This window comes from Phalacrocorax carbo, chromosome 8 (genome assembly GCF_963921805.1).
Source record: "Phalacrocorax carbo chromosome 8, bPhaCar2.1, whole genome shotgun sequence".
NCBI classification, from domain to species: domain Eukaryota; kingdom Metazoa; phylum Chordata; class Aves; order Suliformes; family Phalacrocoracidae; genus Phalacrocorax; species Phalacrocorax carbo.
The window spans coordinates 44847043-44871487 of record NC_087520.1 but is presented as its reverse complement, the minus strand read 5'-3'; the positions used below and the strand labels follow the sequence as shown (position 1 = coordinate 44871487).

General features: G+C 46.8%; 1 protein-coding gene across 4 annotated transcripts in view; it reads left to right on the top strand.

The window, feature by feature from the left end:
* ANKRD11 (ankyrin repeat domain containing 11) overlaps positions 1-24445 on the top strand; it is a 158530-nt gene that overhangs the window by 25953 nt on the left and 108132 nt on the right. For 3 of the 4 annotated variants that reach the window (XM_064459792.1, XM_064459787.1, XM_064459788.1), the window contains exon 2: positions 691-770. The exons of the other annotated variant lie outside the window; for it this stretch is intronic. In XM_064459792.1, the coding sequence (XP_064315862.1) occupies positions 762-770 (9 nt within the window). In that variant the 5' untranslated portion in view covers positions 691-761. The remainder of the gene's footprint in view (positions 1-690; positions 771-24445) is intronic. 4 annotated transcript variants of the gene reach the window in all.

The following is a 24445-nucleotide window of genomic DNA, read 5'->3' as shown; positions in this document are numbered from 1 at the left end:
TCGGAATCATCTGCTGAGCCTTTTGCATACTGGTTCAGTCGCCCAGTTAATGAATGTAATTCCCCTTTGCCTTGGGTGCTGAGAGCTCCTGCTGGTTCCTGCCCAGCATCGGAGACTTCACTTTGCGAATTTGTAGCTGGAAAAATACCCTGGAAAGGTGCAGCGAGAGCTGTTTAAAAAAAATAAAGAAAATGTTAGAGGTTTGTAATAGACCAAGGATCCAAAGATATACTTAAAAAAAAAAAAAAAGGCATTTGTGTCATGGGTAATTCCGCTTAAATTGGTCAAGAAAGTGACTTACCGGCACAGGGCACCTGGCAGCACGCTGTGGGCAGGGTGCTCTTTCCCTGCGTAGTCTGTCGGGTCAGGAGTTGCTCACAGCTGGGGGTGACATACCTTTTTTCGTAAATAAAATGACTGTAAAACCACACAGATGGTTACAGAAACCTTGAGACAAGTGTATATTTTTAATCTGTTATCGGAAAGTTATGGAACGCGGCTGATGCTCTGTGAAGCTTCCCACAATTTCTTTTATTCTTCTGTTTGTGCAGATTAGTTATCGGAAAGCTTATTTCTGGATTAGGCAAGGATTTGTATTTAGTAGCCTTTGTGTACTCAAATATAGCATGCTTGTTGTGAATAAAATTGTATGTTTTAATTTTCTAACGAACTAATTCCCATGTTTTTCAGATTACACAGCGTTTTTGGGACACAGCTCTGTTGGATTTTAATATATGTCCTGCTAACAACAGCTTTCAACTATGGAATCGGTAAATATTTACCTTGCTTCTGTCCAAATTTTCTGTTTTATTACCTAACAAGTGCTTGCATCCATGTCAGTCTGTTTGTGGGGTTGTTTTTTTTCTTTAAACTTTTGTTTTCTGAAATTTTTGAAAGTAAAAATTGCAAACTTCCATGGAATAACTTAAAGGCACTAACCAAGAATATCTTAGGAAATGACTTTTGGTCCGAGATGCCCTTTCATATCGCTTCAAATGTAGCAAGTTTTCCCCTGACTTCAGTGAAAGCAAAAGCTAACTTTCCCGTGGGGGCGGTTCCAGCACCGGTTTCTCCAGCAGGCTGCCTGGCTTGTTGGTGCTGAGTATTAAATATCTTCGCTTTCAAAATGTCTTTAAGCTATTGAAAAGCACCAGTTTCACAACGTTACGTCTCCTTGTGATGAGTTATAATTGAAACAGATGGCACCTGTGTTTCACTTTGGGCAGAGAAACCTCCCAATATGCTGAGACCACAGTTTGATTCGGTGTTAGGATTCAAGTTTTTGGTAGCATGAGCAGAAGCAGAAATGACAGGCTACCCTAGGGTGGAATTTAGCAGGGGAAAAAGAGATTTTTGCCTAAGCATTTTGAGAGAGGAGGAGAGGTTGGTGCTGTCCTCTGGAAAGCAAAATGCTATAGATGTAGCTGGTAGGAAGGAGTTTGTTCTTGCTGGGTTTTTTCCTGCAGTACTGGCAGTTTGGTGTGTTGCTGAATAAAAGCCGTTGTTCGCTGCTCTCCGTGAGCTCGGCTTTGCAGCGTGTGTCACGGCAGCGTTACGGAGGGGAAGCTCAGCCGTGCAGAGCTGGTCATCCTCAGCGTGCCCAGAAACACTGCGGAGAGGGCTCTCGATGGATAACCTGCAGGGTGTGGCCTCTGCCGTGGGGCTTCGGGTACTTGGCCGACCTCTTGGTTTACGCTGCGACGGGGTTCTTTGTGTTGAAATTGTCGTTAGGATAACGGCCATTCCTGAAGGAGAGTTACCCAATGTAGAAATACAGGTCTGCGCTCTCAGGTGGCTTTGCGAGCTGGTAGGTCGCTTTTGTCCTGGGTTTTGAGAAACAAAATATATCTGTGTTTAGTTTGTCCACCGTAATTCCAATTTAGTTTGTCCATAATCATTCCAAGGTATTCCAATGGAGACAAGACATTGTTTCAGTTTCCCTTGGTGAATATTAATCGCGGCAGAAGCCTTTCACAGTGAAACAAAACCGACTAGGCATCAGAAACTCTCCCCTGCTGCAGCTCAGTAATTAAAGTGTAGGAAGTGTGAGACCTTTTGCTGTAGCGTGCAGGAGCTCTTTCCTTAATAGGTGCTCTGCAGGCCCCTGAAAAACCGAGCTGAATCGTAACATCGACTGTAAAACAGGTTGTTTGCTACCTATGATGTTTCATAGCTCGCTACAAAGACTTTTTCATTCCGAATTTTGAAGTAAATGGTGGTTTTGCTTTTTTGAATTCAAACCATACTTTTAACAGGCCAGTATTAATTGCAGTGCCTTTCACTTTGATGAAAACTCACTAAACATTCACACACATTTGCATAGCATACTTGCCCACTGGCAAAATGACTCGCGTCCTAGCAGATCATAGAGCATTATGGCAGACTGCACCTCTCCGGGGCCTCTTGCCTGATCACCTGCCTCTTGGCCACTAATATCTCTTAGGATTATTACTGAGAGCTTAAATTACGCACCGCATCGCTATGGTAGCTGCCCTTCAGAAAAGTTTGCCACACAGGCCTTTCTCCATCTTTACCCCTTTTCTCTCTGGATGGCTTGTACTTTGTTTATATAAAGCTGTGTCATGTTGATTGTGGATGGAAAAACTTGATGGGTGAAGGTTGAGGACGTATGATGCGACAAAACATTCACACTGTGTAGAGAGAAATAATGACTATGAATCAGATGTTTCTGACTTTTGAAATTAAAAAAAAGTGATTTTTGCTTTGTGGGTTTTGTGAGCCTGGGGAGATGAGAGTTAAGTGACCTTTTCCAGTAAAATAAGGGTTTTTTTGTATGCCGCTCTGCAAAGACAGACCATTGCTTTACCTAAAATACCTGTTGCGTTGGGCCTAATCGCTCCATCCCTGGGCCACTGCCGCACGGAGGTGTGGGGAGAAGGGAACAAGGGGAGCAGATCAGAACGAATCTTCCAGTGTTGGCCAAAAAAGAACTACCCAAATCTAGCATGTTTTGAGACTGTAGAGGTGAATTCATAGGCTTTGTGCTGGTGGGGAGGCCACGGCTGGCGCAGTCGCTGCGGCTTATCAGGCAGGGATCTGCCAGTGCACCCCGTGCAGTTTGTGCCATCCTCCGAGTAGCCCAAGGATGGAACGGAATTAAGGTCCGGCCCAAGCTAGAGCAAAAACCTCTCATCCAAAGCAGCTGAAATTCTACAAGTGGGTCTTTGGTGTCTGTGTTAACAACTCATGCTGTGCCTGGGTAAAACCCTGGGGTGCCTTGGTACTTGCGTGCCAAACGAGCAGAGTGACGATGTGCCGCCTTCTGTCCTGTCTGAGGAGGAGGTGTATCGTGGAAGTGCTCGCTTCTGTCACTCGTCCATTCGTGACTGTGAGAATGAGGTCACCCTTGCTGTAAACCTGTGACCGAAGACCCACTGGGGCACAAAACTGCCTGGTTTGGGTTTTTTTCTCCCCCCTCAAGTAACTTGTGCGTACCAGCATGTAACTTGCTATAAAGGAAGCTGCCTCGATTCCCCGTTGAGACTGAGGAGCCTGGACATCAGGACCAGGCTTGCCTTTGCAGTCAGATCCTGCTGTGCTGGCTCTGTTCTGATGAGGTGCTCCACATTTCATAGCTTGGCTAATGGTAATAAAGCTTCGGTGCTGGGAGGGGACTCGGAGGGCATCGTCTGTGCTGTTCCCTTCGGTTGCAAACCTGATGCAGGGTGTTTCCGTCCCTGGGAGACGGTTTGTTCCCATCCCACGTGCCAGTACCCCTGCTAGTGATGGTGCCCTGTTAACCTCATCCCCAAGATATTGTGCACTTAAATAAAACATGAATATTTTGAGGTTTATGTGGATTGCTTGTGGCGTGATCCGTTGACCCAGAAGAGGCTGCGCTGGCACAGCTGGAGGACCAGAGACGCTGCGGTGTGTTGTGGGGAGGGAGCGGAGGGCCTGTTCCACTGCAGGAAGTGTTATGAAAGTCTGAGATTTCTCCATTTCGGTAGATGGCTCCTTTATTGCGAAATGCAGCAGTTGCTACAAACATTGCTACCCTCAGTTCTCTGAAACGGCCCCGGTTGTTTTTTTGTGTTCTGTTGGTTTGGTTCCCCCCCCCCCCCCAGCTTTCTGTAATAACAACAGCAGAGGTCCTGTCTTAACGGGTGGAGAAGCGAGTTCAGTTGACTGCGTGAGATGCCAGCTTCAGGTAGCCTGAACGGCTGCGACACGGCAGCACTCGCACAGCAATGAGTCGGACAGGTATTTTCTTGCTAAAGCGTTCTGAACAGTTTGCTCAAAACAAGCCGGCTTCATCGTGGTAGCTTCTCTTTGCTTGTTGACAGCAAGAAGCGATGGCTGCATCACCCTGGGCTCGTTCTGGGGTTGGGTGGCTCGATGGGTTTGCAGCGCCGGTCCCAGCGCCGGAGCCGACAGCTGGTGCGTTCGCGTTTCCCGACATCTTCATTAGGGAAGCAGAGGGGTCAAGGCTTTCTGCAAGCAGAGAGATTGCGGAGGCTTTTGATGGTGGTTTTGGCACTGGTATTTTACAGAGTTCATAATGAATATGTAGGTGTAAGATTAAAAGAATGAATAAGGTAGGGCTGCTAAACAGAATTGCTTTTCAGAGCTGCAGCCGTGCCTTGTTCTGACCTCCCGAGAAGGGTACAATTGTAAAGCCGAGGCCCGTAGTGGAAAAGCAATTACAATATGCGCTCGCAGGTTTGAATTGTCCTCTGAAAGTCAGATGCTGCAATAATGGTAGTGTTGTTTAGGTGGAACGTGACTTTACTTAACTGCTTGTTATTTTTCTATTAATGTTCTTAAATGTGTTCATATCCAGTTTTCAATGCTTTACTGCTTTGGGGGAAATAGAACTTAGTATTCCACAGGGAAGATACTTCTTTGCATAGAAGTGTTCTTCTGAGCTTCCAGGATCTTTCCCACATTTCAATTCTTACCCCCTCCAAATTAGAGGGGTTGGAAGATAACACAGAAGCGCAGTGTGCATTGTTTTCAGCTGAGCTGAGCAGTGCAGCTTTCCGTGTGGTTCGGGGGTAAGGTGGGGGAGTGTTGGCTTTCGGGGCGAGAAGCTGATGTGTCGGGAAGCAGGGCCTGGAGGGGGGGAAGGGCAGCCACGTGCAAGTGGAATTCATAAGTCTCACGTAAGAGTAAAGAAGCGGAGCTGTGTGGCTTGTGGGTTTGACCGACCTCACCCCACCCCTGAAATGGTGGAGCCCTTTCTCCTAGAAAAATGCAGGTTTTGGAAATGCCTTGAAGCAGCTGGGTGGCTCTTCAGGTGCAGGTTTGCCTGGAGTGGTTCAAAGGGAGCAGTTTGCGTTTGTGCTGGTGCATGGCTCAGCCTGGGACAGGCTGCAGCCGGGCTGGAGGGGAGACGGGTGGGTGCAGAGCGGTTCTTACCCAGTGCTCTTCTCTGGCACTGCCATCATACCTGCGTCAGCGTGAGGTGGGCTTCCACGGCCATTAGCAGCTTTCTGGGAAACTTTTCTGTCCGTCCATTTTGTATATAATCTGAATTTAATATTTAAAGCCATATCTTTGCTGTAAGCAGAGGTTAAACAGAGGTAGCTTTGCCATGAGCCTAGATCTCTTGGTCATTAGGACTTGAGGTTTTGGACACAAAACACCTCTGGCACCTGCAGAAAAGATCTTTCAAAATCTTTCCCTCTACCCCAATGAAGATACTGGATTCTCGGATTTAATCCCAATATAAGCATTTGATTTGAGTGTTTGAATTGCTGCTTTTACAGTTCTTTGTATTTTATCAGAATTTATTAAATTGCCAATGTTATTCACATGCCACTTCTGGCAGATGCCACCTACATGCCCTCAATTTGAACGTACCTTTTAGGAGAAGTGTAGGTAGGGAAGCTCCTTTCTGGCGTGTCAGGTGTTAGAGAGCAGAGCGCTTACGTTAATTCGCTTTCACTAACCTTTCCACTGCTAATGAGCTAACCTGGCCCGTGTGCACAGCACCTGTAATGAACTGATCTGAGCTAAGCAGGAACTTTGAAAAATGTCTTGCTTGACTTGCTTCTTTGGGTGTAATTCAGATCTGTGTGTTCACCATGACGCGGAAGGATGCTCTTGGTAAGAGCAATCCACAACCAAATATAACACTTGTTCTCCTTCCTCTTGTGTCCTGTTTAGAACTAGACAAAGCTAAGGCAATAATTACCTAAAAAGAAGGAAAAAAAATTGGTTGGGTCGTGTCCCGCCGCCTCTACTTGGTTTTGCATTATTCTTTTCTTCTCCAAAGTTTTATTCTCCAAAGCGGCTACATTGTGACCACAAAATTACTTTTTTAAAAAAAATGTATACTTTTGAGTTAAGATTTTTGTAGGCTTGTAATGTACTCTACACTTCAAAATCAGTTGTGTTTAGGAACAACTTCATTAAAACCAGCTTGTAAAGTAGACGGTGCACAGGATGGTCATTTCCAGTAACTGGGAGGAGCCTTCCCCCATGAAATGACAGACTCCGAGGCAACCAGTGCGGGTGGCACGTGGAGGCCTGGTGTCGGGAGGGGGGTCTGTAGGTTACTTGGTGCGTGAGCTTCCATCGTTGCGCAACGCCGCCCCTGGGTGTGACCTCTTCTGAAAGTAAAAGCGCTCTCAGGCGGGTTCTGGTGCCTCACGTTGCAGGAGGCTTCTGCAGGCGGGAGCGCTCGCTGAAGTGAGGTGCAGTGTTTGGAGTGATCGTTTTACTGATTTCTGAGTGTTTCGTGTAGCACCAAAGCGTGTTCTTGGAAGGGGATGACGTTATGGTCTCCACCCTGAGGAAGTGACACTCTGGACGCGAGATGACAGGCTTTGGAGTGAAGTGGCAGGATTACACAAAATATGGCTGAAATCGCTTGTTTTCAGAAGATACCCATCACGCTACGATTAAGTGCAGATGATGTGTTTGGCAGCAAGAGGTGTGCAATCTGTTCCTGCCCTAAGGAGCTTGCTGGCCAAAGGCCTGCTGGTAACACCAGGCTCACTGTTGTGCTTCTTGAATAGTAGTTTAGGACGTGCTTGTTCCCTTATCTTTTGCTCTTTTAAATAATAGTGTAGATAATTGTGAGCCTGGTGATTTTGGTGCTTAAATCCGAGATCTTTAAGGGGGGAGGTAGTTTTTGGTGTTTGGGGCAAGAATGCACCCCCGTTGCATGAATGCTGAGGGAGATGCATCAGTGACTTGGGCACCTTTAGTGGAGCTGCTGGTGGGACGGTCGGCGTCCGACAGGTACGAGGCAGCTGCCTGACACCCCCGCGATGGGAGTCGTTGCTTGGTGGTGTCGAGTGGCAGGAAAAAAAGCAGAGCATGAATGTTATGGAAACCTTGCATAGACTATGGTTTGGCTGAACCACCGAAGCGCCTGGCGCTGGAAGAGGCAGGTGCAGTTTCTTTAATATGTACGTGTAAAAGGAGGAAATTGTTGTTATTGCAATCAAATGCAAAATTGATGGATTTTTATTGTATTTATTGGTATTCTTTGGAAGGGGACTTCTGATAAAACCAGGAAATGCTTCTGAAAAGTAAGTCTTAAATGTTGAGTGTGAAGATGGAGACTAGGCGTTATTAGTTCTGTTCCCTTGGTTAAACTCTTGGCAGAGCTTCAATTTCAGAAGACAGCAAGGGCTGAGACTTGCAGGCTCAGTCTAATTCATTACTGGCTTAATTAGATGCCTGAGAAGTCAGGTATTCTGACAGTTTTTGCAATGCTGCATGCTGTCCCTGTTTTATAGTAGTTTGCTGGACTTCTCCAGCAGAAATTCAAAGACAACTTCATTGAAATGTATATAATGAGTTAATGTTTTAATTAGTATTTTGATCTTGGATTGAGGCTGGGTGTAGGCTAATTGTTTCCAGTTGCTGGAGATGTACAGGAGCTGGGAGAAGGGATTTCTTGGGGGATTTGCAGAACCTTGCATCTTGTTGTGGACATCTGCGCGAGCGAGGGGTGCAGGCTGTCGTCTGTGCTCACCGTGGCAGAGCCAGGGGCTCGAATTCCCGGAACGTCGCCCTGCGCCTGGGTGTTTGGGAAGCTGGCACGCCTGGCTTCTCTGTCCTCAGGAGCGGCTTTGGCTTGGCAGGCAAATCTGAAAGCTCTGCTGTTACCCAGAACCGCTTCATCCGCGTTGCCTGCCTTCACCGCGGCCCGGGCTCATCTGGGGTGCGGGAGGTGGCTGCAGGCCACCGCGCCGGGGCGTTCTGGGGAGCCGCAGCCCTTCGGCTGGGAGGACAGCAGGTTCCTGAAGCGCTGCGGGAATGGCTAAAACTCTCCGCTTCCCCCAAGAGCAGCGGTCTCGGCTGTAATGCTTTTAACTCTTGAATTTGGAACAGACTTAGAAGCTCACCTTTGGGGGTGGTAGCTTGTTAAGTTGTCAATACTATTGCCTGTAACCATCTGTTCCTACCACTAAGTAGCTGCAAAAATCAGTAATTCATTCTTTATTTTTTTGAGGAGTTTGGGTGTAAATCTCCTCCCTTGTTATTTTTATGGGCTCCCTCATTATAAAAGACAAACATCTCCACTGTGCCGGAAAGGCAAAATGACATTATTTAATCTTTCATCTAAATTTATTTGAAGTTTAAATAGTTACCAATATTAGAGGTTACTTTGGGGCACAACAGCTATTTCTGGTGAAGTCAGGACGTGGGGGTCTCCTGTCAAACAGCAACTTCACCTTTCTGGGGTAACCACTCCTCGGAGGAAGGGGGATGGTGGGCATGGGTGCAGTTTATTTTAGGAAATCACCACTGTGAATGGATGTTGTGTTCGCTTTTGCAGGTAAAACTTGTCATGGGTTCTTATTTATTTGGGTTTTTTTGTCCGAGGGAATTAATAATCCAAGTGGGCTGGCTTTGGTAGTTCTGATGTTAAGTCTCAGTCGTTGCTGGTAATTAGGGTCACGGAGGGAGAGGTGGTCTGGAGGCAGCTCCAGTGGTTGTCATGTAGGAGTCACAGGAGCTCGGAGAGTATCGATTGTAGGACAGACAGACTAATGCATGTTGTACCCTGAGTTAGCCGGGGCTGGGATTTCACTTCGAGGTTTAAATTGCAGATTCAAACCAGATTGACATCATATAGTGGTGTTAGTGTTTTGGGACACGAGGTGCCGGTTACTGGGGTTGTCTTCGGTGCTGTCGCATGGGGGGAAGCTGGAAGGACTTGGCAGCCCGAGGATGGGTGCTCTTCAGAGTTTTTATTCCCCTCCCGTATCACCAGAGTTTGGTTTTCAGAACGCTAATTTTGGTGGTTACCTGAACTCCAGGGTGTATGCCTGAGGGTTCTGTCGGTGATGGCCGGTTTTCCCAGCTTCGTACCATCTGCGCACTCACCACTGATGGCAGAAGTTGGGTTTTGTCTGATCTAGAACAACAACTGTTGGGTTTTGATGGAGTTTCGACATGACGTGTGTGTCTGGACTCATCCTGTGATACAATTACGTAAAAATACAGTATTACCTTGCAATAATATACAAGTAGCAATGACCCGACCAGCCTTTTGTATCTATGTGGGCTTTGCTGGAAGCACCTGGGTGCTGGGGAAGGCTGGGAGCCACGCTTGGGTGAGAGGGGGTCCCGTGCCTCGCCGTCACAGCCGGCTTGTGTGTGGGAGCAGCCCTGATACGATGAAGAAACAGGGAGGCTCTTGGAGAACTTGGTTCTGGCTGTAATTAATATTTTGGAGGATTTGCAGGATAGGAGTGATCTCTAAGGATTGACAAAGAAGCCCAGAACGGTGCATCTGTTATTCCTGGCAGCTGTAGCTGCCATAAAGAAGGACCTGGCATGCCACTATCAATTCCTTGTGTACCCTTAGAAACTTTTAATACTTGCAGGCTGCAGTGGTTTTTAGGAAAAGTCGTTAGTCTAAACACTGTCTTGCATCTTGCAGGGAGGCTTGGGCTCTGGGGCAGAGCTCAGGTGGTTTTAAGAGTACATTATCTGTGTCTTTCCTGGGCTTCAGATGATAACATTTCACCTTAATTCTGAATTTCCCAGCAGTCTCGATGCTCAGTTTGTTTCCAAGTTTGGGGGAAGGCGGGATGGCAGTGTGAGGACTGGATGTGCTTGCGTGCACTTGGCCACCTCGAGCTCGGCCCCTAGGCTGGCTCGCAGTCCGGCGTAGCCGAGCTCGAGCAGTTGGCCAAACGCCCACAACAAACGCGGGGGGGAAACGCTCGGAGGGAACTGCAAAAATGAGAGGAGCTGGTCAGTTTGGCGGATGTGGGGAGGTATGGCAGGAGGAGTTCTTTGGTTTTGGTTGTTTTTATGTAACTTTTCAGCTGTTTAAACTAATGGTACAAGGATTAAAAGGTCAGTGCTGAATAGCTCTGGTTATTCTCTGCTGGGCCTAGACTTATTGCTGGTGTCGTATAAGAAATACACTTCCTTCTTATGTTGCACAGTCAGAAGAAAATAATTTTGTTGTCTTCAGTAGTTTTTACCTCATTCTTGTAGTCTTGCTAATATCCTGTGTTTGTTTTTTTGCAGGAAGCCTTTCAACATTTTCTTAATTGGAATTAAGTGTTGTAATAAGAAATGCACATTTTGGTTGAAGATAATGTAGGAAATAAATAGTCACAGAAATGTATTTCAAGTTAGTAGAAAAACATTCACTGGAGAGCTTTGCTTTGGAACTTTAACTTCTGAGAGGTTTAATGAAAGCTTTCTTTGCTCTTGGGTAATAATGAAGGAATAAACTGACTCTGCTGCTCCGGAATTATCTTGAGCAACTAACTTCGGAGACCGATAGGCTATTTGTTCTTATATTGTAAATGATGTTCATTAACATGACACAGATTTAATGCTATACAAAAGTCATGTGGAGTCAAAATCAAATGACAACAGGTAGTAAATAATTTGACGAAATAGAAACAAAAACAAATTGGGGGGGAGGGGGGGTGGAATCATGGATCCTTTTCCTGTCAACAGTTAGGGCTGCATCTGGACGTAGCAGCTGGCCAGCCCTGAATTCTTTTTTCCTTGACTTTTTAATGATGCTTTTACAACAGCCTGAAAGGAGATCTCTGTCTACATGAGCTGGTAGCAGGGACGTAGCAGTTCCTCTGGGCTTTGCATTCAGCGAGGTATCGCACAGCTGAATTCCCCTTTCTTCCTGCAGTTTCTTGGTTATTTAGTGCTTAATGTAAGGAGTACCTGAAGATGAATGAAACACTCGAAGGTTTGGTTAAAGATAGAGCGGTTTTCCTCGTTCCCTTGACCTCAATCTTACTGAAGGTAGGAAAGCTTTTAAAATACATCGAGCGCTGGGTGTACGTACGCGGCTGTATGTGTACATGCATATGTATTTTTAAATGTCCCCTATTTCAAGGTCATACGCAAAGTGCAGATTAGATTTGCTGGAGCAAGATATCTGTTACTGGGGCTTATTGCCATGGTCTGAAGGGAGCGTGGGATGGGGACCAGAGGAGAAGTTTTCATCTGAGTCCCGTGTGGTGCTTTGTACCAGCCGGGATGAGAAGAATGTGGATTGACAGTCTCTTCCCACAGTAGTCTTCAGAGCTGCTTAATCTATTTCTTTTTCATACTTGCGAAACACCACCAAGCTTTGAGACACTCCTGTGTAAGCTTAGGCGATGATGAGCAAGAGGATTAATTAGATCTTCAAGACAGATAACTAGAGCAATGAGTTGTGCATAATCGTAGCTTGGAATTCCACTGACGTGTTTGCGAAGCGCTGCGCGACTCACATGCCTTGGCTGAAGCATAATTATTTCTCAGCGTTGCGTGCCCAAATGCCTCTGGGCACTGTAGCAAAATTTAGTAAGCAAATTATGTGAACAAAAAAGCTCAACTTTGATGGCTTTGCACACACCAAAATAGTTGTCAGCGAAGTGATTAACTGCTGGTTTGATCACCTATCGGTGGTGTCTTCCTGGTGCGTCAAGCTGACAGTCTGAAGTTTGGATTCCTCCGAGACGCTGCTGTAGACTTAGACTGACTGGTCTGTAATGCTAAATGAAGAGAAAAAAAAATTTGGATTCAAATGAGATTGTGAGCCTGGGGATTTTCTGCGTCCTCACCATACAAATGGTATACTGTTGGCCAGGGACGCAGGAAAGTCTAGCGTCTTCCAGAATATTGTGCTGCTGCTAACGCCCCTGCCCCAGGAGAAAGTGGTGGCTTTAAGGTTAGGGTCACTGCAGTGAATGCTTTTTTTAGGGAAACTTTAGCTTAGAAAGAAGAATTCTTCCCTGTGCAGAGCTTTCCTTTGCTCACAGAAATAGCTTTTATATTCATATTTAATTTACAGTAGCTCAGAGGAATGAAGAGCACACTGGACTCTATATTTTTTTTGTATAGTGCTTATTACATTTCTTTGGAACAACTCTCAGATATAAACACGGAGGACAGAGTGTACTGGGCAAAGCAGCGAGACATTTTTTTGTTACAACCGTAAGCGTTCATGGCTTTAACATTTGAAGGTAAAAAACCCAGTGAAGTCCATCAAATACCTTAGAGTAGTTATAGTTACCACTTGCACTCTTCCAGTTCCTTTTCTGCTGTGATTCTTTGTAGCTTTGCCTCTTGTTACAGGTTCAGATTTTTCTTTTTCATTACTGAAAACCTCGCGTTTCTGATGATGACGGTGATGAGCTGTGCTCTGTAGCTTAGCAGGAAGTTTGGTCATAATTCAAGCCACGGTCCTGGAGAGGCTTCAATTAATCGGCGTTGAAAGAGGGCTGTATTTTGCAGTTTTGCAAAGTTGGAGGTTTTTTCCCTGTTAAAACCTTGGGGATCCCTGGGAAAGGAGGTTGATCCTGGCTTTTTCTGCTGGGTGAGTAGGAATTTAAAACTTCACCCCCCTGCTTTGACCTAGTTATGAAACCCTTGCCTGTAAAAGTATTAATTTGTGGACTCTAAGCCATTTTAGTATTAGAATTGCAGAGTAGTGTATGCTTTTCTTTAGAGCCACCTTGAGTTTAGACATTAAAGGTTGGTGATAAATCCGACGAACTTAGTAGAATATATATTCCAGGGTGCCATAAACCTCCTTCATTACTCTGGAATTAATCAATGACTTTGACTTCTTTTTTTTCCCTGCTCAGCCATACTTTCACAAGGTATAATTAAAATAATAATAAAAAAAGCTATAGTTTTCCTTTTTGTTCAACTCTGCTGTTGTTGAACTATGTGTGGTTTGGACTTCAGCCCTCCAGAATGTTGGCAGAAGTTCTTGTCTGGAAAGAAATGGTAATTCTTTTGGGGTTGAAAAATGGGGAAGGAAAGATCTCTGTAGCAGAGATGATTTAAAGCAGAATAAGTCAATATGCATATATATACACACACATACCTCTCAATGTACACTAAGGTTTGTGTGATTTTATGTAGAATGTACCTCACTTCTGTTTTAGTCAGGTCTTATTTTTAATTTATTGTAGCCAATCCTATTTTTAAACCTTTTACATGAAGTTTAATGCACTAGCTAAAATTGCAGCAACTGAAATCACTGAAACGTAAATACTACAGTTGAATTGAGCTAAAATGATACAAAAGTGACCTTACACTGTCTTTTTAATACGAACTGCTTTTCTTTTGCCCTCTGAGTGCAGAGCAGAAGACTACACCCGTCCCCCTCAAGCCGCTTGTGTCCTCTCTTGGGGTCATAGGCTTAAGCCAGCAATCCGTGTGCTGGGCTATTCTCAGGTGAAGTCTTTGCTGTGGAAATACCGATTAGAGGAGGAGGAGGGGACACAGTCCCGCCTGGCTGCCTCGGCCAAGCCGTGCGTGGGTGGCAGGGAGCAGCTCTTCTGCAATAGAGACCCAATCGGGTTTGTACGTTCGAGTGCTGAAGTGTTGCCAGCTCGCCGTCTCTCTGGTCCCGGGGCATTGGGGCATACCTCTTACCTTCGCGTTCCTTTAAGGGAAATAATTGACCAGCCGGGTATATAGTGACATTAAGTCTTGCTTACTGCCACGGTACCTGCCAGCGCCCTGCTCCCGGGGACGTTGTGCTGTGTTTGCAGGCTGGCGAGCGCGTTGGTGGTCTGTTAGTGCCAGCCTGAAAAATGCCAGGAAGGTGCCAATAGCGTTGTGCAGCAACGCAGGGCGTTCTGCGGCGCTGCGCGAGGTGGCTGTGCCGGTACTTCTGCTTTTGTTTCAAAACCAAGTGAGCTTACAGAAATATAGGTATATGTGCGCGTACATACACAAACTGAAAAGGGAAACGTCTGCTTCTTTCAGCTGAGAGTTGTTGTCTTCTCTCTTTCCTGGACACATTAAGAACACGCCTCTAACAGCAGTGCTGATGCTGTTGCACTGGCCAGATTATTGCCTTGGCGATACCGGAGGTCAGAATAAATTCACAGAGCATTCGGCTGGGCTTCGCCTCCTTCCTCAGCAGAAAGACGGACAGCAGCTTTCCCAGCTACTTGTGGAAACCTGTATTCAAATGTAGGCTCAAGCTCAGAGTTACTCGTAGTCTAACGATGTTAACTCCTATGTAGTTTTTACTTCTTTTATTCAGCTTTGTTTTGCCATGCGGGTGATGTAACTGCTGTGGCTGGAGGGACGGCTCGGTCACCGCGTGCGTACGGTGCTCGCAGCCGAGCCAGCGAGCCTGGCCGCTCCCGGGGAACGGCAGAGCCGGAGCTCGGCCGCTCGGGGCTGCGGTGCAGGAGGCGAGGCCAAGGCACCCGTGTGCGGGGCCTTTCCCAGGGTCCATGAGGGAAGCTCGGCTGGGATTCCTTTTTTTAATGGTGCGCTGTAAGGACTCGCATCCTTTGAAGAAAGCTGATTGTGAAACCGATGCGAGGTGTGAGACGGGTGGACTTCTGCGCTATGCTTAAAATTCCAAAGTGGGAAAACTCAGTACTTGATTTTGCTATAGGGGTGTAACGCAAATAACTCCAGTTTAGGGCAGTGGTAACAATTTCTCTGACGAGTTGGAGGTGCGAACGTCACCATGGGTTTAGGTTCAGTAGCCCCCTTTGTACCTTTGATTTTAAGCGGCTGATGAAGCAACCTAGTATTGAAGTACTTGAACAAAGAATGTATCTGGAAGTGGCTAGTGGTCATTCTGGCAGATACTTAAGACCAAAGCTGCTATTGTTTTTCTCTTAGTTAAACAAGAGTCAAGCTCATGCTGTGGCTTTTTTCTTTTCAATTGCAGTATAATGTTAGCTTTTATATATCCCCCGGGCCCACACCCGGGTGTGTGGTGGGCCAGCACACAGATGCATTGTTCGGGGTCCTGCATTCCAGGGAGATGAAATGCTCCGTGCACCACATCGGCTGCACATCTGCAACTGCTAAATCCTCCGCAGTCCTTCCGGATCCAGGTGCCATGCAATTACTAGGTTAAAGGCATCAAGAGCTGCTGCTTCCAGGTCCTTTCTGTTTAATTCTGCCTGCTTTGATTCACTACAGCTGGTGAAACAGTTAGACTTGGTTCAGGCATGTGTGGAAGAGAGCTCATTTCATGCTTGGAATTGTAATTATGTTCTTTTCTTTCAAGCTGCCAGCAGTAAAAAGATGTCTTCCAGTGTATATTATCTAAATAAGCTGTAGTGTTTAAATGTTTTCTTATTTCATTTTAAGAATGTGGCAAAATAAATGGTGCTTGCTCTTCTAGTTTTTGTTCTGGAGCAATTAATTCCCTGTAGCTCTCTCCCGTGATTCAGGCACGCTCGTTGTCTCTGGGAAGCTGCTACGTTACGCTGCTTTTAAATAGCCGTGCGAAGGAGTGTTGTGTAAGCGTATGGCGCTGCCCCGGCTTGCCCGGTTGCCTCTGGCCTCTCCTGTGCACGCTGCCTCCAGTCGCTGTCTGGTGTCTACAGCCTGTTTCATCCCAGCAATCTCTTATGCTGCTTATAATACTGGCTTCTTGCTTTTAGTGGATTTTAATCTCTTTAATATACATGAGCAAGAGACAGAGTACAGCGCGAACATTAGCTGTCCTTGTCCGCACCTGAGTTTTTCCAGGATGGAAGGATCCGTTTCAGTGTGCCAGGTAACAGCGGGCACCGCAGCGATGCTCCTCATTTACCTCCGGAGGCTGCAGGTGTGAGATTTTGAGCACGTAGGTCTCCGTGTCGCGCTCCTGGTACTGTCGGCTGGATTTGTGGAGGAAAGAGCCTGACGAGAACACAGCTGGTTTAACTCATCCTCGTGGGTGTATCTGCAGCTCGGGTCCAAGTACCCCCGTAGTTAGCACCTATTACCTCTCTCTTCTCGACTTTGATTTTCGTGTAGTGCCAACTGTACAGGTCAGATCCTTCCCTTCCCTTGGCGGATAAATACTGTTCCTTGAGAGCCTGTCTTTCAGTGGCCTGATCTTTGGGAAGATGATGTTCTTTCAAAGATGGTCCAGGGAAGACAACCCCACTTCTTTTCCCCTGAGGGCCCTGTTGACTTGGAGTGGCAGCTGATGTCTACCGTGCAGGGCAGTTCTCCAGCGGGGAACGCGAGGGCTGCCGTGGGGCGCTGCCTCGGCTTGTGGATGTGCCGCCTTGCCGTAGGTGGGGGATGTGCTTCTCCGTGTGTCATCCCGGCACGCAGATCTTCCTCGAATGTACCTGATCTTCTGGAGTGCTCCCTATATGTGCTGTGACCCGGGCGAGTTTCTTTGGAGCCGAGTTTGTGCTCTGGTCCTGGGCTTTTGACTTCCTTACAAAGGTAAACATGGTTTGGGTTTTTCTGTATGCAGCTGTCGCTGCTTTCCTCTGATTTTTTTGGGTGTCTGGAGTCAGCGCTCTGATCTGCTTTCCCTCATCCCTGGAGTCTGTCTGCTCATCCTGTGGTCTCGAGATGAGAGTGCCTGATAGCCATTTCAGTGTCTTCGTGATTGACTGGAAGTCACAGCGGATAAATCTTTCATGATTGGAAACCACTTAAGCCACGAGGTGGCTGATGATCCCTGGTTATTAGTGGAGAGTTTCTACCAAACAATCAGAGAAAATTGAGTGGCAGGGCATATAATTTATGACTTCATCCCAGCACTGTGGGGGCAAGTCAGTGAGAATCGAAACAGTGAGCGAATTATATTTGACAGATATTTTAAAGAATGACTCCAGTTAGTGTCATTTATTGCTGGAATGTGTGGACAGATCCAGAGTCAAAGCCCTCTTAGGGGCAGTGCCAAAACCAGATATGAAAGAGTGTGCAAGAAAATGAAAAGGCGGTATGCGGCCAAAGGCTTGAATTTTCTGACAGTGGGCAAAAAGAATGTTTTTAGGTTTTTTTTTCAGGCATTTTCCTTTGATAATAAAGTTTACGGATCCTACTTAAGGTTTGTTGAAACCCCTGCCTGAAGGGGATTTTTTGGAGCTTGTAAATGGAGCGGTACCTCTGTTGCGTTAAAGGATTATCAACGTATAGAGAAGAGCAGTTAGAGAAACTTCTGGAACAGTCTGGAAATTAATTTTCTTGTGTTTAATGAATGCTTGAAAAAACACCCATAAAATTATCTCTGGGATTATCTTCATTTTTGCCTAGCAGTGAGGTATGGCATAGGAGAAGTCTCAGGCTGTTGCCCTTTGCTGGAAGAGATACTAAAAATACCTGGGCAAAAGTCTCACTGCTGCTGAGCGCAGCCGTGTCCTCTCCCGCGTGCACGTGACAGACAGCTACCGCGAGCTGCGCAGGAGGAGAGGCTCTAGGAAAATATTTTCTTCAGGTGTTTTGTAGTGGTAATGCCTCTGAAAGTATTAATCTCTCTTGTCACAATTTGGCACTCGCTCCAGTTCCCAGCAGGGGTTTCTCAGCTAATCCCCGCCTGGAAGGTTTTGCCTTACCTTACATTAATTTCTGTTCCCGTCCCCAGCCCGACATCACTCGAGGGCTTGTATTCAGCTTAAAGGCATCGCAGGCCGTCTTACCCAACTTTGGGTTAAAACATCGGGACAGTTTAAGTACCCGTAAGCATTCCTGGAGCACTCGCGCGTACCGCTCCCCTTCCAGCCCTCCCCAAAGCTTTGTGCAGCGGCGGACTGTGTCACTGTGATTCCCTTGTGGCTCTGGAGAAATTATCTGAGAAATTTGGGTTCAGATGCAGGATTTTCTTAACGTGAGTAGCTTGCTTTGAGAGGAAAGTGGCAGATGTTCTCACTTTAGCCTATGAATGACAGCTACCGAATCAAACATCTGCCTTTCTGCTGGAGTTGTCCCCAAAAGCTACCATGCTTGAAAGCCCATCTAAAACTTGTTGGAGCCAGATAAGGCCGTGTTTGGTGTGCCGTTAGAAACAGAGGCAGCTGCCATCGGCATTGCTGCTGAGCGAAAGCAGCCGGTGGTGGAGGGATGGCCAGACGCGGGGAGGAGCGAAGTTGTCACAGCACAGCTTCTTCCTCCACTCGCCTCGAGCATCCAAACGGCGTCGGGAGAGGACATCCCTGCTTCCTCCCATGCAGGCAAACTCCTTCTTGGCATCACAGCCGGCCTGTGTGGATGTCTGTGTTAGACCCAGACCAGCAGTGCTGCGACTGTCCGCTCCGGAGGCGTGTTTGGCTTTGGTAGATTTGCCCCCACGTACAGGAACGATTGGTGTCATGTGTTGGTGAGGGTTGGCTCAAAGTAATGTCCCACCTCCCTCTGTGTAAGTGCACAAAAACTTGGAGGAAAAAAAAGAATCCCAAATTTTAACCTTTTAAGCTGCAGCATTTCTCCTGCGGCTTACCTTTTTGACCAACACATTAGTCCATTCTGTGACTACAAGGGTGAAGCCATAGGCCTGGATTAGGGCTCTGAACAGCAAACTGCAAGTGCACCCTGATGTGGACTCAGTCTAGGGAATGAGTCCGCCGGTTTTATTCTCAGGTTTTGCAACTTAAATTCTCAGGAGCTGAAGTTTGTGCCAAGTCTCTGCTATAGACCTGAGGAGAAGAGTCGGGGGAGAAACCATTTAGTTAATAAAAGATATTTTTGTTACCTCTTTTGGGTTAGATTTGTAAAAAGAGTTCAAAACAAAGTTTTTTCAAAGGAGTCACCTTAGTTTTAAACTTTCCAGGCTTAGCCTACAAAGAGATCCAGCTTTGCTTGCTTTGTGCTTGATTTTTTTTCCCCATTGCAATGGAAGTGAAGCTACTGGCGGTGCAGCCCGAGAGGCCTGTGCCCCCCTGCGGGCTCCGTGGCTTTGGCCCTGCCTACCTGGCTGTGAGCTCTGCCGTGTGTCGAAAGTACTAACCCTCAGTCTTGAATTCAGACCTAGTCTGCTTCTTGTCTTAGCAAAAGTAATCCTGAAACTGCCTGCCTTCGCCCTGCCATGCCTAGGTGAAGACTCTGCCTGGCTTTGGAGAATGTCTGTGGTGTCGAAAGAGAAGCCATGAGAAAGGGAGCTGGCAGTCACACGCTGCAGAGGGGGGAGTGCGTAAACTTAGTCTAAAGATAATTTATGGTTTCTAAAGCTGCTGCTGAGTAAAACTTTCCAAGGCTGGCTTCTGACCTAGCTATCATCAGTGCTAAAACTGAGAACAGTCATCTTCAAGTAGCATTTTTAGTTGTGTTGAGGGGAAGGAGGAAAATAGGCTACCTTACTTCTTAATGTTTAATCTGCTATAGTTTTGTAGAGTATGCACAACTTTTCTTCTTTCGGACCCGAACCACAGGGTAACTTTTCCATACGTGAGACTCGACAGGTTTAAACTTGGCTTATCACTTAGGAGTGGTTTAAACTCGGCTTATCACGTAGTGTATTATGCATTTTTACCGGGTTCATTTTAACAGAGAATGTGATGTCAGGATTATAATCAAGCTGCTCTTAGCTGCCTCAGTACAAATGCGGATCGCATCGCGCTCCCTCCCCACGTCGCCGCAGTAGCACGCCGGCACCGGGAGGGAGAACTTTGGGTCACGCCGGGTTGAGCTGTTGGCAGCGACACCTGCGTGTTGGCAAGAGCTTTCCCAACAAGATGCTGGAGAGCAGAGGAAGATTTCTCCTTGTTTTTGCAAATTAGCAAATGAAACCCTAAATAAGTTGCTAAACTCACTTTCCTTCTGTTGGGTTAAGAGGAGTGGTTGTGCTTGGAAACCTTCGAAATCTTAATTGGCCCAAGCGCGCTAAAAACACCTTCTTTCCATCCCAGGCGCTGCTTGCATCTTTCCAATACATTTGGCTCGCTTACTGGCAAATCGTTTTTATAACACTTGAGAAACTGTATAGCTTCAGAAAAACAGGATGTGTGCCCTGCCTTATATTTTGGATTTGCTTTCCAAGTATTCTTTAGGGCTGCTGAAAGAAAAAAAAAAAAAAGAAAAACACAAAACCAACCCAAACCCCAGCCCCCTTTCGAGGAGCGCGTTAGAGCTCTGCCCCCTCGGTTCAGCGCTGGCAGGGCAGATAGTGGCGCTCGGGTGCCCGTTCCTCAAATGACTGAGATATCGGCTTACCAAAAGAGTGGTTTTATTTGATCAGAGATACCAAGACAGACTCGCCAGCCCTTCCCTCTTACTGGTTAACCGAATTTCTTTTTGCAAAGGCCAAGTCTCTATCAGCTCCTAACCAGGAGTGGTCGCTGAGGTCGCGTTCGGATGCTGTCCCCCGTCCCCTCCCAAGCCAGGGACAGCGAGTTTCTCGTCTCTTCCTTGGACTGATACAGCGATTCCTTCTTCCTACAGAAAGCTCTGGATTTTTTTTTGAAGTACAGTATTGATACCAACTGTTTTCCAGGGTTTTCTATATCAAATGGTTTGTTCCTGTTCTTGGTGGCTTTGCCCACTTAATTTCGCGTCCGATTCAGCATTTCAAAACGAAATTCTTTCCCATGCAGGCTTTCTGTGAGCAGGGCTGCGGTCGCAGGAGAGCCGCAGGTCATGGTGGAGCTCCCGTTCATATTTCTGTCTGGGCAAGAAGCGGGGATTACAGACAAGCTCTGGTAGCTCTCAGAAACCTCGGAGGTGGCACGTGTGAGGGTTTGGCAGCGGCGGGGGCCGGCAGAAGAGGGAGATGAAGGAAGAGGATGGGAAATTTCACTCTAACAGTCGGTTTGAGGTGGGGTTTATTTGGAAAGACCAGCCAGCTGAAGCGGCAAATGCGAGGCTGTTTCTCCCTTTATTAAAATACTTGCTTGTTAGTAATTTTCAGAAGAAATGGCCAAAGTTTGGGTATCTTTTAAGATGGTGAGATTTCTCCTCTAAACCAATAGGTAAGGTTGCCCCAACAGGAGCCGACGTGCACCCGAGGTATCATGGTTTGCTTGTAGCGCGTTTCCTTCCTGGCAGTAGCTGCACGCACATCTGCTTATTTAATTAATGCAGTCATCGTGCTTTAGGTGAATCTAGAGGCAGGAAAAACCTTTTCAGAAGGACCTATATTTTTTCAGATACAGCAGAGGAATTTTTACCGCTGGTTTCCTTCAGCTCGTTGTAGGTGAGCCGGGGGGAGGAGGAGCTTGCTGGGCGGTGGGTGCTCGTGTCCCTCCCTGCCCGCACACCCTTCGGGGACGCACGGCAGGAGAGCCCACGGCGTTTCCAAAAGCAACCCGCGGTCTCGGCTTACGTTTTCTTCCTAGTCTGTGTTTTATTGTTTTTTAAATAGCGTTTCACTGCTTTTGAGCATAACCATATTATAAAATGTTTCGTCTCAAATAACATGTCTGAGCTCCGGTGAAGGTAACCCTTTGGGTGCCCGTGGCAGCAACGTTCCTGGCTCAGGGACTCTGCTCATCTCTTTCTTTGTCCATTTTTTGCTTCTTGAATTTTTCTTTCTCCCATCCGCTCTTTTATAGGGCAGGGAATGACAAGTTATTTGAGATCTTGCTGTGTGTTGTGATTTCTTGCTCTTAGGGTTTCATGTAGAGAGTACTTCAGTTTTTACAGTTCCCCAAGGAAGTGATGGGCCGTTATTAAAAATAAGACATTGACTTATCACATTTTAGGCCTGGCCTACTGGCTCGTGACTGCAGTAAGCTTTAAAGTGGTGGTAAATTACTTGTTACCGTCTCCAGCTGCGGTGTCCCAGGGCATGATGGTCACGGTGGAGTTGATGGGAGTTATCCAGAATGGCTTGGGAAGCCCTGGCCCAGGCGCTCACAGCCGCCTGCCCCCAGCCCCCTGCTTCTGCAGATCTTGGTGATGCCCTGCCTGAGCAACTGCTGTCAGGGTGGGTGTCCCGTCACCCAGAGCCCGTACGGTTGTCTGCAGGCTGTGAGTGCACAGAGGCTTCTGGACGGGGAGAGCAAGAAGCTGGAGGAATGGTCTCACCGTAGGGAGCGTGTCTCTGGTCGAGCACTTCTGACAGTTTAGCCCACAGGGATTTGGGTAGCTTGGTTTGAGAGCAAACACAATCCTCGTTCTATAAAATCTAGTCCCCCTTGCAGTACTTCTTCCCTCTTCCCAAAAGCCTCCCACGTTTGGCAGGCCACGCCGCAGCGCCCGGTGCGGAGCCCGGGGCCGACGGGTAGTGGCCGGGCTCTCGTCTTCCCGCAGGGGCGAGCCCACGCGTGCGTCTCCCGCTCGGCTGCTGGAGCCCCTCTCTTCCTTCAGGCCGGGCTGCGTGTAGGGGAGAGGTGGGCACGCTGCAGCTGTGGGCCTCATTTCCTCAGGAAACCGGGCTAAAAATACACATGAAATGCTATGGGAAATGTTACGCACCGTCGTCGGTCCTCAGCAGCCTCTGCTCGGCTTGGCCCCGAGTTACGTACATCCTTGAAGGCTTGTGTAAAACGTAGGCGCTCGCTGGCCGTTTCTCATTCTCTACATTCCTTTCCCTGTAAGTGTACCGTTTACAAGCCTGTCTCTTAAAAAACATCTCCAAATTTTAGTTTCCTTTTTGCTGATAGGAGAAGATCCAAATCATCTGGAGCTTTCTGTGGCAAAAATAAAGCTGCAGCTGGAGTCAGAAGAGTGGACCCAGAGGCCATTAAGAGCTTATCTTTTAATGAATATTATGCACTTTTTTCCTCATGGCTTGCTGGTGGTGGAATATTCTTTGACTGAGTCGCACAGGCAGAGAATTACTTGTGGCTGAGGAAGATGAGGGTGCAGCAGGGCCCTGCCTGCATGCGGGGGTCCTGTTTAGTTTTCACCTGTCTGTTTTGTAGCAAGAAATTGGCACGTGGGTGCTAGTTAGTGCTTGCACTCAGAGCATTTCACCTCCGTAACGCAAGAGGGTCCAGCCTTGCTCTGCTCATGGGGGTGGAGGCCGGGAGGAGGATGATGACGACGAGCATCATCGTGGGAGCATCTCCTGCTCCTCCTCCCTGGTGCTCTGTACATACTCGGAACGAAATGAAGGATTCCGAGTCTAGCGTCTGGCAATCACATTTACATACCCTTATATTCTTAAAATATTCCATTTTAATGAAATGGGGCCCTGGGGTTCCTGGCGTGCTGCCACGGTGTCCCTGGCAGAAGTTTTGTGATCGCTCTGCAAGCGGCCACCCATGGGTGGGATGCCGGGGGCCCTTCGCCTGGGGAGAAACAGTAGCTAACCTGGCAAAATTTTGATTCTAGTATGTTATTTTGTCTCTTCCAGTTGCTTAACATAACCTGGCCAGTCTAAGTAAAATGTTTTTCTTAAAAAAAAAAACCACAAATAAAATAAAACTAGAAGTGGTTGTATGCAGTCGAGAAGTAGAGGTCTTAAATGGGGGCACAGCCTTGGGTGCCACCGTCTGCTGATCCCTGCCCTTGTCCTTTGTCGCTGTGGAGGATTCCCACGGAGGGAAGAAGGGCTCCCATGCCGCCGGTCTGCGCTACCGTGACCAGAAACCTAAACTGGGATCACGTAAAGTTGCGAAAAGAAATGTGTCAGTGGAAACTGATCTCAGGCAGGAGGTTTGGATGAAGAAGGTTGACTTCTGTGGCTATTTAAAAAAATTTATATCTTTCAAATATTAATTGAAAAAACGACTTGAAATACGGATGTGTTCTCTCCTCCTAAAGAGCATTAAAACATCACCCTGAAATAATAGACAAATTGAAGCTGAAACATTACATTTTTTCCACAAATGTGGACAGGCTCCAGGACCATAAAAAGAGTTTGGAAAGGCTGTAAAACACATGTTAAACAATTTTTTACTTGAGGCACCTCTAGAAATATTTCTTTGCAAATAAATTAAATATTTAAACTTGAAAAATCATCTTTTTCTTTTAAAAAAGACTTTGGTAATTAGAAACAGAATGTTTCTTCTTTAGCAGATGTGTATTAAGAAAGTGATACAGCAGCACAGTAAAATAGAATTCTAAGTATAAAACAGTGATGGTCCTCATGGATGTTCCCTGCAAGGGCAGAGGTTTGACTTTACTGGCACAAGCAGCTCCTGTGGGGTTGTGGTTTTTTCTCCAATATTTACGATGGTGTATATCCTAAACCAAATCAGAAAAATAAATTATTGTGAGATGTAAAATCATGGAAGAACTGGGCAACACGTAGGCTATGCTGCTTTAGGGTCTCTTAACTCCTAGACTGATTAAAGAACCTTGGCATTTGATAATGCAATTAGTTTACTGAATTAAGCACCGTTGTATTTTTGTACAGGAAGTCAAATTAGCATTACCGATACGTATA